Source organism: Delphinapterus leucas, chromosome 9 (assembly GCF_059928025.1).
Source record: "Delphinapterus leucas isolate spDelLeu-1000000601 "Yukka" chromosome 9, BTC_Dleu_Yukka2, whole genome shotgun sequence".
Lineage (NCBI taxonomy): Eukaryota > Metazoa > Chordata > Mammalia > Artiodactyla > Monodontidae > Delphinapterus > Delphinapterus leucas.
Genome location: NC_143137.1, coordinates 91385646 through 91399552, shown reverse-complemented (window position 1 = coordinate 91399552; position 13907 = coordinate 91385646). Strand labels below are relative to the sequence as shown.

Sequence of the window (13907 nt, the reverse complement as noted above, 5' to 3'; positions counted from 1 at the left end):
AACCACATAATCCTAACAATAATTATGAGATTCATAATTTCTGATGATCTGCCAAATTTGGTTGTATTTGGTCAACTATGAAATCATCATCACACCTGAAAAAGCAATGCAAAACTTCAAGGAATCCTTTTGAAACCTGTGCTTTAGTTCACTTGACTTGCTTGTTATTTCTGTAGTCATTCCTCATACTGAAGAAGAATTTAAGTTGCCTTTGTTGGTCACCTTAGAATGTGGTGAGTGAGGGGTGTGTGTGTTTGCATGTGTTACATAAAGCAGGGTTACGAGAAAAATGATTTTGTAGACAACACTAAGATTTTTCCATTCTTTCCAAGAAAATGAATTCTCTGTTCCTGAACTTTTGCATCATCTTTTCTAGATACGTTATCTCATGTGAACTTTACAAAACTCCTGAGAAACAGATATTATCGCCTCCCTTTTAAAGATGAGGAAACCGACACTCTGAGATGTGCCCAAGGACACGTCACCAGGAGCAGAGGATCTAGAATTGGAACCTGATCTTTCTGGTTTTAAATTGTCTTTTTCTTCACTTTCAACCTCCTTAATGGTAATTTGATTTCTCCCATTTGAATTTTTTAGAAGCTCTCCTTAATGGTAATTTGATTTCTCCCATTTGAATCCTTTAGAAGCTCTCCTTAATGGTAATTTGATTTCTCCCATTTGAATTCTTTAGAAGCTCTGATAAACCTGTTAATATTTATTGCACCTGCCCTTCCATCCATCCCCACTGTCACTGTAATAAACTGGGTCCTCAGATGCCTCTCAGTGGCTCACGGCGACTGTCTCTGAAACATGTCTGCTTCACCAGCATTGCTCCCCTGACCAACCCACCTTTCTGCTCTTACATTACCTTCTGATCATGTCACTAAAACCTTCAGTAAGTCACCACCATTTATTCTTTTCAAAAAATGTTTATTTGTGGACTTCCCTGGTGGTGCAGTGGTTGAGAGTCCGCCTGCCGATGCAGGGGGCACGGGTTCGTGCTCCGGTCCGGGAAGATCCCACATGCCGCGGGGCGGCTGGGCCCGTGAGCCATGGCCGCTGAGCCTGCACGTCCGGAGCCTCTGCTCCGCAACGGGAGAGGCCACAACAGCGAGAGGCCCGCGTACCGCAAAAAAAAAAAAAAAAAAAAAAAAAAGTTTATTTGAAAATACTGGAAAAAAATAAACATTCTCCAACTTTCTCCTTCTGAAACATTAAGTATTAAGTAAAGGTGCCTCTTAATCCTCTTCCAAGCTCCCCTACACAACAGACCCCATTAGTCCCCTACTTCTTTCCAGCTCACATTTCTAGATTCTTCTTCACTTAGATATTTATCTACTTGGAACCCAATTTATATGGTATGAGGTAGAGAGCTATTTTTGCTTTTTCCAACAGGGTAATCAGTAGTCCAAAGCTTGTTTTAAAATAGTCTATTATTTCCCTATTATTAAAAAATACCAGATCACTGGGGCTTCCCTGGTGGCGCAGTGGTTGGGAATCCGCCTGCCAATGCAGTGGACACGGGTTCAGGCCCTGGTCCGGGAAGATCCCACATACCGCGGAGCAACTAAGCCCGTGAGCCACAACTACTGAGCCTGCGCTCTAGAGCCCGCGCGCCACAACTACTGAAACCCACGCGCCTAGAGCCCGTGCTCTGCAACAAGAGAAGCCACCGCAGTGAGAAGCCCGCGCACCGCAACAAAGAGTAGCCCCTGCTCGCCACAATCAGAGAAAAGCCTGTGCGCAGCAACGAAGACCCAACGCAGCCAAAAACAATAAATTAAAAAATATATATACCAGATCACATTTTAATATCACCATACACTTGGATCACCTTCTGGAGGATTTCTGTGTTATATAAGTTTCACTATTCTTACACCTTTATCCTACTATGTCAGTAGCTTTGTGATAAGTGATAAAATCTACTATGCTAAATGTCTCTTCACCATTGTTTTAAAAAATAGTTTTCAATTATCTCATATTTATTCTTCCCATTAGAATTTAAAATCAACTTATCTAGTCCACCCCGACATCTTACAACAAAGAACAAAAAATAAAATGTTATCATTCTGGTTGGAATTGAGGTCAATTTATATACATGCTTTTAGGAAAGGTTAGCATCTTTATGATCTTGAGTTTTTCCTTTACAAATATGGTATATATCTGTTTATTCAGGTTTTACTTTATGCCCTTTAGTAAAATATTATACTCTTCATCTAGTTTTTGTAATTTAATAAAGGATTTTGTAACTCTTTACTTTTTTGTATTTTACTACCTTCATGGATCCTGAAATATAGACAACTCCTAAAATACCTTATAACTCTCCTTATTTTCTTGGAATAAGGTAAAACAGAGGAAAAACTATCAGAAAGGAATTGAGTGGGCATCATTTATGTCTACAATAGGTGCAAAGGGCATTTGACAGCTCCAAGTAATAATACCTTTGAATTTTCCGTTAAAAATCCCTTTCTAAACGTGATTTTCATCCAGGTCTTCCCCCATTGTGTTGGAGGTTCTGAGCTGCTGTGAATGAGCAGTTGCCCACCGTGGCCTCCTCTTACTTTCATTGTCAGGGCAGAGGCAATGATTGCTCACAGGACTGAGGCCGGAACCAAGTGGATCTGGACTGGGCATGGGGATACTCAGGCCCTACCCTGTCCGGGTCCTGGCAGTTGGACAGCTCATCTGTATTCAGAGGAGCACTCAGCTGCTTCTGGCAATTTCTTTTCCCTCTGATCCATGTTGAGTGACATAACATTACAGGACAGCATCCCAAGATGGCATCTTTCAACTCATCAGAGAACTAGGCTTAGTTTTTAAGGTTTAGTTTAAATAAGGAATCTATTATTTCAAAGAGACAGAATGCTACAAATGTCTTCTTTCATCCCACGAAAAATAATAAGTCATCACAGGACTTATTTTCTCATTTGACACTGCCTTTTTAAAAATCACGTGGCCCAATGGTAAAAGCGGTTTAGGAGAAAAGAAGAACTTTGTTCACATTGCTCAGTATATTTGTGTTGGCATATTTGCATTTTCAGTTACTGAAGCGTTTCCTCCTTTCAGAAATGCATTCCCTAATCACTAATGGAGCAGCCCTGGTGTTTGTGAGAACAAAAGAGACTTTCTTTGATGCAAACTCAGCAATTTCAACACAACCGAACACCTGGAAATAAAAAAAAGCCTTAATCCTCTGAATACTTTTCCTGGTAATTTAGAAAAGCAGTTGGTTGACCAGTTGGTGCTGAACTGTTCTTTTCCTGCTTTTATCCTTTTCATTTTCTATCCGTGCTTTTTAAAGTTTATGACTCGGAGGAAAACAGACATTTGGGTCAATTGATTTGAGGAAAATCTACAAAATATCAGATGCCATGAAACCTACGTTCAGGGACGTTCGAAAGAACCGGAAGATCAAATTGACTCTACAAAGTTTTTTAACTGCTGGTCATGTCATGAAGCTAGGAGAAGGCTGAGATTTTTGTAGGCGCTCTAACCATCGTGATAGCTCAGGTTGGATCAAGATATTTGGAGGAGGAACTAAGCTCATAGTAACTCTCCCTGGTAAGTAACTTTTCTCTATTTTAACTTAATAGTGAAAAATTCATAGTTGCTTTTTAGAAAAAACAAAACAAAACAATTTAGGGTTCCCCCTTATCTGACTGCCACATTCTTGTCCTCAGAATCTGAACAGCAATTTTGCAGCTACTGGTCCCTGTATATGGCAACAAAACTCTCTTGTAAATGGCTTTTCCCTGCTTGTTAGCAGTTCAAATTCTACCTTTAGAAATTCAACTTTTTATCCAAAAAAGAATAGACTCAGGGTAGAAATTAAAGTATTTTGAGGACCATGTCTGTAATCCGTTGCTGTAAGTTATTGGTTCAAAATGCTTTTCTTATAGATGGGCTTTTTTCAAAATAGAGTTTTAAAAACTTTTTATTATTTCTTTGTGGCTTTATTTTTGGCTGGGTTGGGTCTTTGTAGCTGTGCACGGGCTTTCTCTAGTTGCAGCGAGCAGGGGCTGCTCTGCGTTGCGGTGCGCAGGCTACTCATTGTGGTGGCTTCTCTTGTTGCGGAGCATGGGCTCTAGGCACACAAGCTTCAGTAGTTGTGACACGTGGGCTCAGTAACTGTGGCACACGGGCTCAGTAGCTCTGTGGTATGTGGGATCTTCCCGGGCCAGGGATCAAACTCGTGTCCCTTACATTGGCAGGCGGATTCTTAACCACTGTGCCACCAGGGAAACGCTATGGATGGGCTTTTAAATGAGAGACAATATTTACCTCTTCTCTGTAGTTTGAGATAAACACATTGCTCCTTTCTCCCAATAACCTGAAAAAATGACATTATTGGTTTTCATCTCATCCTTAACAACAGTGCAAAAAAATTCTTATAGTAAATGACTATAGAACATCGATAAATCCCACTTCTTGTTACTCTAGCTTCTCAGACATAGGCTGAGATCAGCTGAAATTCATGCAGTTACAACTCTTGTTACATTGCCTGGATGTGGACCAGTTTCATGGGATTTGTGAGCTCAGTGAGCCATCTCAGCTCCAAAGTCCATGAAAAGGGTCTGCATGGTTGTATATTCTCACTTGCTCCATCTCTCAGCAAACATTTATTGAGGACACTTTCTGTGCTGGGTGCTGGAGATAAAAGGGTGAACAAGACACAGATAGGACAGGTCCCAACACTCAAACAGCTTCCAGTCTAGTGGAAAAGTCTTCTAGATTCTGGCTTGATTGGGCCCCATATTCTTTGGCCTGTGGCTGCCAGAGAGGTAGGAGGTCTTGCATTGATGAGATTGTTTCCTTTCTTAATTGATGTAGTACCTATAAAATCCATATACTTTGTTTACTGGAAGATTTTGATGAAGTGGCCACAACCATCTCATTAAAGGGAATAATAATATCACCTACTGTTTACTGAGGACCAGACGCCAAGATAAGTAGTTTCAGTGCCTTATCTCCTTCCTCAACAGGAATCCTCTTCTTCCCATTTCATAGATAAGGAAACTGAGGTTTAGAGAAGTTCAGTTACTTGCCTAAAGGCACATGACTAGTTACTGTGGCAAAATTTGGGACCCAATAGCGACTTGTTGATTCCAAAGTGCAGGGTCTGGACCATTATGTGATGTGAAACGTCATGTTTTTATATTCTGAATATTTAATCTTTTGTATTCTGACTTTTAAAAAGGATTTTGTAATTGACTACCTAATTAGTAATAGTTCATAATTTGTATTAATACTCATGTGTGAAAATAATGCTCCTGCTTCTAATCATGGCACTGAAAGGACCTTGCTCCTCCCAGAAAAGATCATGTAAGTCATACTGAATATAAATACTCAAAATATGATTCTTAGAGTGTCTTTATAGAATGGCAATTCATTTTGACACCATTTCACTCAACTTTCCTTCTGTATTGGCATCAAATTTGCTAAAAATATTGAATCTGGTAAAAGAATTATAGCATTTATACTAAATTGCATAACTTAGAGCTGCTTCTCCAGACATGATGGGAGCGAAAAATACCAAATACACACTATTATATTTAAAATAGATAACCAACAAGGACCTACTCTGCTCAATATTCTGTAACAAGCTAAATGCGAAAAGAATTTGAAAAAGAATAGATACATGTATATGTGTAACTGAATCACTTTGCTGTACACCTGAAACTCACACAACATTTTTAATCAATTATACTCCAATATTAAATAAAAATTTTTAAAAATAGTGCAGAAAAGGTGGTACCAAATGCTTGAGAAATACCAAACTGAATAGGATTCTCTGATGAGCAGCGGAGGACTTTATTTCAATGCCCTTGAAACCATAAGGTTATTTTCAGGTAGAAAGGAGCAGTCTTTCAGCAATGAATAGCTTAAGAGGCCATCATTAAAAATTCATACTCTGCCACAACTCATCTTGTCTACTGAACGAGGATTGGATTCTGGAAAGAAGTTACTTTAGAATTAACCCAGATACCTACCTCTCAATACACATATATCACAAAATAGCTATAAAAGGTAATGAATAGACATTTATTAAATAATCAAATACATTATTCCTAGTTCAACTTTGGAAATTAAAGAAACATTAACTGTATACCCTAAGCATGAACTGATTTTATACATGAAAACCCTTTAAGGGAGGATATTTAGAAGATTTAGGCAAAATGGTGAGAAAAGATGGACTCATACTCTCCAGTGTACGTGAGGTGAGATGGGAGCAGATATAACCCAAGATGCCCAATAAGAGCAGGTTCAATTTTTCAATTCTTGACCACGTTCGTACCTAATGTGCTTTTGCTTGAGTTCCACCTTTGTTTATTGTTAGCAGGGCCATTTTAAAAATATATTTATACAAATATTGAAAAAATATGGGCACAATTTTAAAGCAGGCCGAGAGGGAGCTTTCTACAAAGGCTTTTTAGATGGTGGGCTAACACATGGCAAGAGCATCAAAGTGTTTGGTTCTGGAACACAGCTCATTGTTACAGGTAAATATTCTTTAAATTCTGTAGCAAAGTAGGGGAGGGAGGCAAGCAATACAGGCACTGCACACTGCAGTGCTGGTGTTGGCCCAGAATTCTTGGATTTGATCCCTGTTTGGTCACGAATCAGGGTGGGGTCTCTGGAGAGGTCGGTGACTCCATCCAGGTCCTTGGCGTCTGCCTGGTTCCTTCTCTGCCTGACCTAGTACAGAGGACATTGACAAGAGTTAGCCAGTTAGACCAAGTGTGAGTCCCTCAGTGGTGGATACATTAGGTTCATTGGGTCTTGGAAAATTTCAAAGACTCTTAGGTGGTTTTTTCATTTGATTCCAGAAATAACCGATGGAAAAATTGGACAAATATTGTTCAACTTGTCATTTAGTTAGAGAATGATTAGTATCAAGTAGCAAGATATTTAACTTTGCAACCATATTCAAGCATGTCTTAAGGTGGATTTTTTTTTTTCTAAATTCAATCCAGTAAATTTATTCCCTCTTCATTTGCCTTAAAGGTGAAATTTTGCCTGGATGAGGAGGGAACATCTCTCAAGTATGTCCCTACCCTATGAGATCCACGGAAATGAAAGTTTTAAAAAATTTTCACAAAGTTGATAAAGCATTGAAAAAAATGAAAGAATTATATATTTTGATCTCTTTAGTGGTTGTGATCATATGAACAAATGAATTTGTAAATTGAAAAGCAACATTCCGGTCTCCCTTTTTCAACTGAGTCTATTCAATGTAAAGTATAGCAATCAAATTAAATAAAAGTGACCCAGATATAACTCATAAGTGTCCTGAAAAATGATTTTTAGTAGTGTGTAGTGCAGGGAAAAATATGGACTTTGATTCTGTCACTTTCTGTATGGTGATCCTTTAGCAAATAAAATTTGATTCACTGGTTAGTGCTTTAAAAAATTATGCAAATAATGCATGCCCATTGTGGGAAAAAATTGAAAAATACCAAAATAAAGAAAAATTAAAAATTTTTATAGACACATCACTGTTAACAGTTTGATATATTTCTACTCACTTATTCCATCTGTGCAACAACCATCTCAAGTAGATGTTGTGAGGATTAAACAAAATGAAAAACGAAAATTACCTACCACAAATGTTGGGACGTGGTCTATGATAAAAAATCAATTCCTCCCCAGAATTTAAATTGTTACTCATTTACTCATTGGAATTCTTTATGAAATCAGGAGTGCAGCTCAATGTATTAATTACCATCTAGTCTTAGGTCATTTTAGAACAAATGGTCGGTACTTAAAAATTCTCTCAGTTTCTATGACCAATTGTTACCTGTTTCTAAAAGTGGTAAAATGTAATAAGCACTATCTCAAATATTATTAGCCTGAATATAAGGTGCTCTCTCATCTTGCAGTAGAAATATCTGGAAGTAAAAAAAGTGGGTTTTTTTTAATATTTTTTTTTTTGCAACTTGAACATATAAGCTTATAGAGATATAGACAAAAGTCAAATATTCAATTGTAGTATTTAATTTCTTATTTGGATTACACCTGAAAGTTAAAAATTATGTCAATACAAAACCAGTTGAGAAATATTGCTTTTTGGCCACACCTTTCATTAAAAATTTTGTTCAGACCCTAAACAGGCACCTAAAACATCTACCTTAGAGCAACTTACTAAGTCATCTCAGGGTCTGTTTGTTTTGTGATCCCCATACGATGATGCCAGTGGGTATTTCATTCAAAGAAATAATTACCCACTTATAAAATAAAAGGAAAGCATTTGTAAAATTTATTCTGTTATTCTATACATGTGCAAGGTAAGCACAAACTGTAGAGACTTCAATCCCAAATAATTTTTACCAGGTAATATTAATACTCCCAAACCAGCTTTAACTGAGTTCCTTTCAGGTTGATTTCTTGTCCAGGTAGTACTTTTTAATCAGAGCAGAGTATTAGAAGAGTATCTTTTAATATGAATGGTTGCACAGGCACTGATACATAGGCAGCCCCTTGTTTTGTGAGGGATAATTTTGAGAATAAAAGCCTCACCTTATGTTCTGGCACCCTTGGTCTGTTTGAATCCTGCATGTTTTGCTTCTATATCACAGAACTAGGATTAGTAAACATATTTTACCATACCTCATATCATACTGGAGTTAGATCTTACTAATTATGAACCCCTAGGGCAGAAAAAACAAGCAACCTATAATGCACAAACTATTTTTCACTTATTTAAACCGCTTGTTTGCAAAATTTATTTGAGAAGACCTAACAGAGCAAACATATATAGAGGCAGAGCATGAAATAAGAATAGAAGATCAAAGGCACTAAGGGAAGCAGAAGGAAAAAGGCCTCTGATAATCTAGCAAGAAGCACAGGGTAAGATTTTATGCTCAAAGATAGGAGAGTTATGTGTCAGTTATATCTCAGTAAAAAGAAATGAATAAAAAAAGAAAAAGGAAGGTAGGGGAACATGTAGTAGAATACATACCCTTTGTTAACTGATCAAATGAAGCACACCAAATTTTCAAATATGATATGTTTTCCCACCATAAAATTAGAAAAAGACTTCAATGCAGGAGTCTTGAAGGAGGAAAGTGATGTAAAGCATGGACATTGACTTCAATATCCATTCCATAAAATGGAAGAAATGATCTTTAAGCCAACCCAGTTTATACTCCCAGTGCATCGATGATACGGCACCATAACATGGTGACCCGCAGCAGATAACGTCAGGCAAGTTTTCGTGATCCAAGGTGACAATAATAGGATTTGAGGACCAGGCATCCTGCCATTTCTCTAGTCATCCTGCCTTGAAGGTCCACTGCCAGGAGTTGCAAGCTGAACTCTGAGCATGAGCTGGAGAGAAGTCAGATTGAGGCTGAAATTTCTGGTAAAACTTCGAATGCCAATAGATTATGCTGTTGATTGGGGAAAAGCCATTTGTTTTGGACAACGTGAGTTAAGTAGTCCCATATACTGATTACATATATTTAACCAATGTTCCCTTTGATTTTCTTAACCATAGATATGCAGGGGATAAGACAAGATATATTGCCTATTAATTGGGTGTGTAAAAGACACATTTCCTATGATGAAGGCTTTGAAACTTCCAGATATATCAGAGCACAGCAAACCAGGGAATCAGTCTTCCTGCTTGATTGCCACAGATCCAATTGCAACCCCCAGATACTGAATTTCTAGTGGTGAGGGCATGATTTGGTCCCATGAGATTAAAATGTCATATTGGACCACACAATCATCACAAATTGCTAATAAAATGATAATGATAATAATAATTATAATCTCATTTCTGTAGCATTTTTAATCAAATTGCTCTTCAGATCTTGTTTTATTTTGGTCTCACTTCAGCACTGGTAGGGATGATGAACTGATTTACATTAATATCATTGTTTTCAAATAAATAAAGGCTTTAGTTTACCTGATTAGCTCAGACACAGAACTTGTTAAGAGCAAAAAGAACCAGGAACCGAGCCCTGGTCTCTTGAATAGCAGGCTGTTATAGTTCCACTAGGATTTGAAGAAATCAGAGAAGCTAAATTAGTCTAAAGTTTTTGATATGGGTTGAATCACTGTGGAATTAATACATAAAAATTTTCGGCGATGGGACAAAACTTGTGGTCACAGGTAGGTATCAGAGGAATGCAATTTTTTTCAAGTTTTTGGAGGGAGGGAAGAAGAAGTTAGAGTAATACTTAAGAATCTTTAGAAAAAACAGGGCTGTGATGGTATTTAAATGTAGAAACCTTAGAAGTGGTTTTAAACAAATCTGTATAGCAAAGGACAGCACAGATAACACTGTGCACATACTGTGATAGGAATTAGCTTTGTGTCCATGTGGACTTATACAAAGTGCTCATACGTATGTAATTATTATGAAAATGTTTGACCCAAGGCTGAAGTTTGCCATTACAGGTAAGTTTTGTGAGTTGACGTATTACTTTTCTGATGGTGAAAGGGTGTTGTCAAGGAGCCTGGGCTTTGGCATCAGGCTGAGCTGGAGCTCCAGGTCCATCACTTACTGCTTATGTGAACTTGGAGATGATTCTCTGGCCTCAGTTTCCTAATCTGAGATTACAGATAAATGGGATAACAGTATGTATCGAGCAGGGGTTGTGCTGGAATTGAATGAGACAGTGTGAACAAATGGGATAACAGTATGTATCGAGCAAGGGTTGTGCTGGAATTGAATGAGACAGTGTGAATAAAGTACTTTGCACATTGGCTAACTCATCATAGGTGCTGGATAGGTGTATCTACAACTTATTCCAGGAGAACTGTGTCCAGTATAGAGTTATTTGCAGCCTATAATATTAACAGAACAGATATTCTCCAGTGAATACAGTTGCACTTCTAACTGCTCAAATGAAAAGTTATTTTACTGTCCACTCACACAAAAAGATTGAAGTTAGACATACTTTTTTCTCTTTAGCAGAATTTTTCCTCACTTAGCAAGAAAAATGAGATTAAAATGTGTCTGTTTTTCATTTCTGTTGTTGTTCTATGTTTGTAAACATAGATTATGAACACTTTAGGCACATAGAACAAGAAAATAAATCTTAATCCTTTATCTCAATTGCTATTATCTCAACACCAATATTTATTGCCTCTAAAATTTATAGCCAATAAGTTTGAGTTTCATACTCATGTTTATAAGGAAAAAAATTAAATTCATACAGAAAATGATCGATATGTAAAATCAATTAAATGTAGTTAGAAATGTCATAAATTTGAAATTCTTATTTAAATATAAATTGGCTGTAACTAGTTATTTGATTAAAAATGTGACAAGACAAAATAGAACGTGTAAATCAAGATCAACAAAGTACATATACAGTTGGAGAAATTTTTAGTGTCATTATTATAATCAATCAAATATTATTTGCGCTAAAATTGAGATGTATAAAATTAAAATAAGCACACTGTGAACTAACTATATTTACAGTATGAGTAAAAAATCAACATTGTTTGCTTACTGATTTATGATAAAAATCAGGAACTTGGCTACAAAGGCAGAAATTCTCAAGAATATTTTTCCTTTTCTGCTCAATGGAGAAATCCAGTTCTTTTAAGAAATTGCCCATTGAATTATTAAACTAAATCCAAACTAGTCAAAAGACAATATCAGTAAAGCATTAGTGTTTCAGTTGAAGATCAAATTGGAAAGAGTTCTAACATTTATAATTTCAGTTGTTATATTAACAATAAATGTATAATCAAGAACATTCCAGCATTCAAGTGACATCCTTTGCAAACTGTGATGGTTTTGTACATATCTTGACGTTATGTCTGCAAGAAAACTCGGGAAACATAACTTTTAACATTACACTAATTATATATACTCTTTATTCAGCAGACGTAAACACAGAAATATTTGAGCTTGAAAACAGTTCAGCAGCCCAACAGGGTAGACTCAAATTTGGGGGGAGACAATAAAAGTCAAAATATGGTGCCTTTTTAGTCATGCTTCAACTTCAAATGAAATTCCAAAATAAAATGCGTTCTAGATGAACATTTTCTAAAGTGGAACAAAATTCTGTAAGTGCATTAGTTGGTAAGGTAAATATAAAAGCATTTCTAAAAATAATATTTTTTAACAGAAATATTGGAAGTATTGCTGTTTTACTTCTAAACTCAAGGCAGTGTTTTGGAGGTGCAACTTTAATATTGCCCTCCTCAAAAATCTGGAGTGGTTCAGATGTGACATTGAGAAGTTGTACAAAATTAGAAATCAACAAGGAGAACTTCTTCACTTCAGAACTGAGCATGGGACCCACATTTGAAGCTCAAAATTCAACTTGATAGATTGTCAGATACAGATGGAGGTAGAGTCCCATTAATACAAGCAACTGTATATTGTTTTTAAAATAACCTCCTCCTGACATTTATTTATTTAGGAATTAAGATAAATATGGTGCATTCCAGAATCAGTTAAATGAAGAATGAGGTTCCACAGAGATGCAGAACATGAGAATGTATTAACCAGCCAAAGAGAGCGTGTTAACAAAACACAGGATAGGAAAGGGAAATAGCTTAGAAGTGACTAAAGATTCTTACCTGTCGAGAGACCATCAAAGTTACATGGTCTTCTCCCCCAACCCTACCACCCACTCTCATCCCCCTTAAAACAGGCTCCACTATGATAGAACAAAAGAGATTTAAGAAGATAAATTTGTTCTTGAATGTTCCAAGCATTGATATGGGGCAGTTTTAAGTCATATTCCAACTTAGCAAGTGGAGAAGGAACCAAAGCCAAGGTGCGAGCCAGCCTCTGTTTCTGAACAGCTGTGACTTTGGGCAGGTTATATAACCTCTTGAACATCTCTTCCCATTGAAAATAAGAGCAATAATAAGTACCTAGACATCTACTGTGGATGAAAGGCCATGATGAGAACTAATTCAATGGAAGCTTTTCTGCCTTTTACTATAAGCTAGGTTGTTCCAAACCACACAATATTTATGTTTCTCTAATAATTCTTTTCAATTCTATTCCATTATCCCCTACAGATAGAAGCCTTGATGTAGACATGTCTCCCAAGCCCACTATATTTCTTCCTTCGATTGATGAAATAAACCTCCATGAGGCTGGAACACATCTTTGCCTTCTCGAGAAGTTTTTCCCTGATGTCATTAAGGTCTATTGGAAAGAAAAGAATGGCAACAGAGTTCTGGAATCCCAGCAGGGAAATATCATCAAGACTAATGATACATACATGAAATTCAGCTGGCTGACCGTGACTAAAAGGTCAATGGATAATGAACTCGTATGTATCGTCAAACACCAGAATAATAAAAGAGGAATTGATCAAGAGATTCTTTTCCCTTCAATTGAGAATAATAAAAGAGGAATTGATCAAGAGATTCTTTTCCCTTCAACTGAGAATAATAAAAGAGGAATTGATCAAGAGATTCTTTTCCCTTCAATTAACAAAGGTATGTGATTATAAAGAAACATAACCTCCCATAATTCTTTTTTCAAAGAAAATACCCCACATTGACGATCAAGCATTAATGAAAAACAAATATAAATTGTTAAATGTTGTCACATTTAATGGTAGCATAAATGTCCTGCTATTTCCCCACAAAATTAAAATTGTATTGGCTTTGAAGCATAAAAAAGAAAAAAATTTACTGAAGCTTTTTCAGCTCAGTTTTATCATCTGAAATATAAAGGTCACAATGATGTATTTTAGGGTTGCTGTATAGATTAAATGAAACAACGCATGTCGAAGTACCTATCAATTTAGCACACAATAAATGCACAAAGAGAGATTCCATTTTTGATGACCTTACTTGATCAGGAAATAAGAACAATCACACATCTTTCAAGAAGGTTCCACTCAGCAAGCAGAGTTCCTCTCACTTCACTCTTACTTTACTCAAAGTATAACCCAGAAATAATGAGTTATTAAATGACA

General features: G+C 36.7%; 1 protein-coding gene across 1 annotated transcript in view; it reads left to right on the top strand.

The window, feature by feature from the left end:
* The window catches only part of TARP (TCR gamma alternate reading frame protein), a 28704-nt gene that overhangs the window by 9343 nt on the left and 5454 nt on the right, over positions 1-13907 (top strand). The window contains exons 3-4 of the mRNA XM_089917832.1: positions 3485-3561; positions 12997-13422. Coding sequence (XP_089773958.1) covers positions 3485-3561; positions 12997-13422 — 503 coding nt within the window. The remainder of the gene's footprint in view (positions 1-3484; positions 3562-12996; positions 13423-13907) is intronic.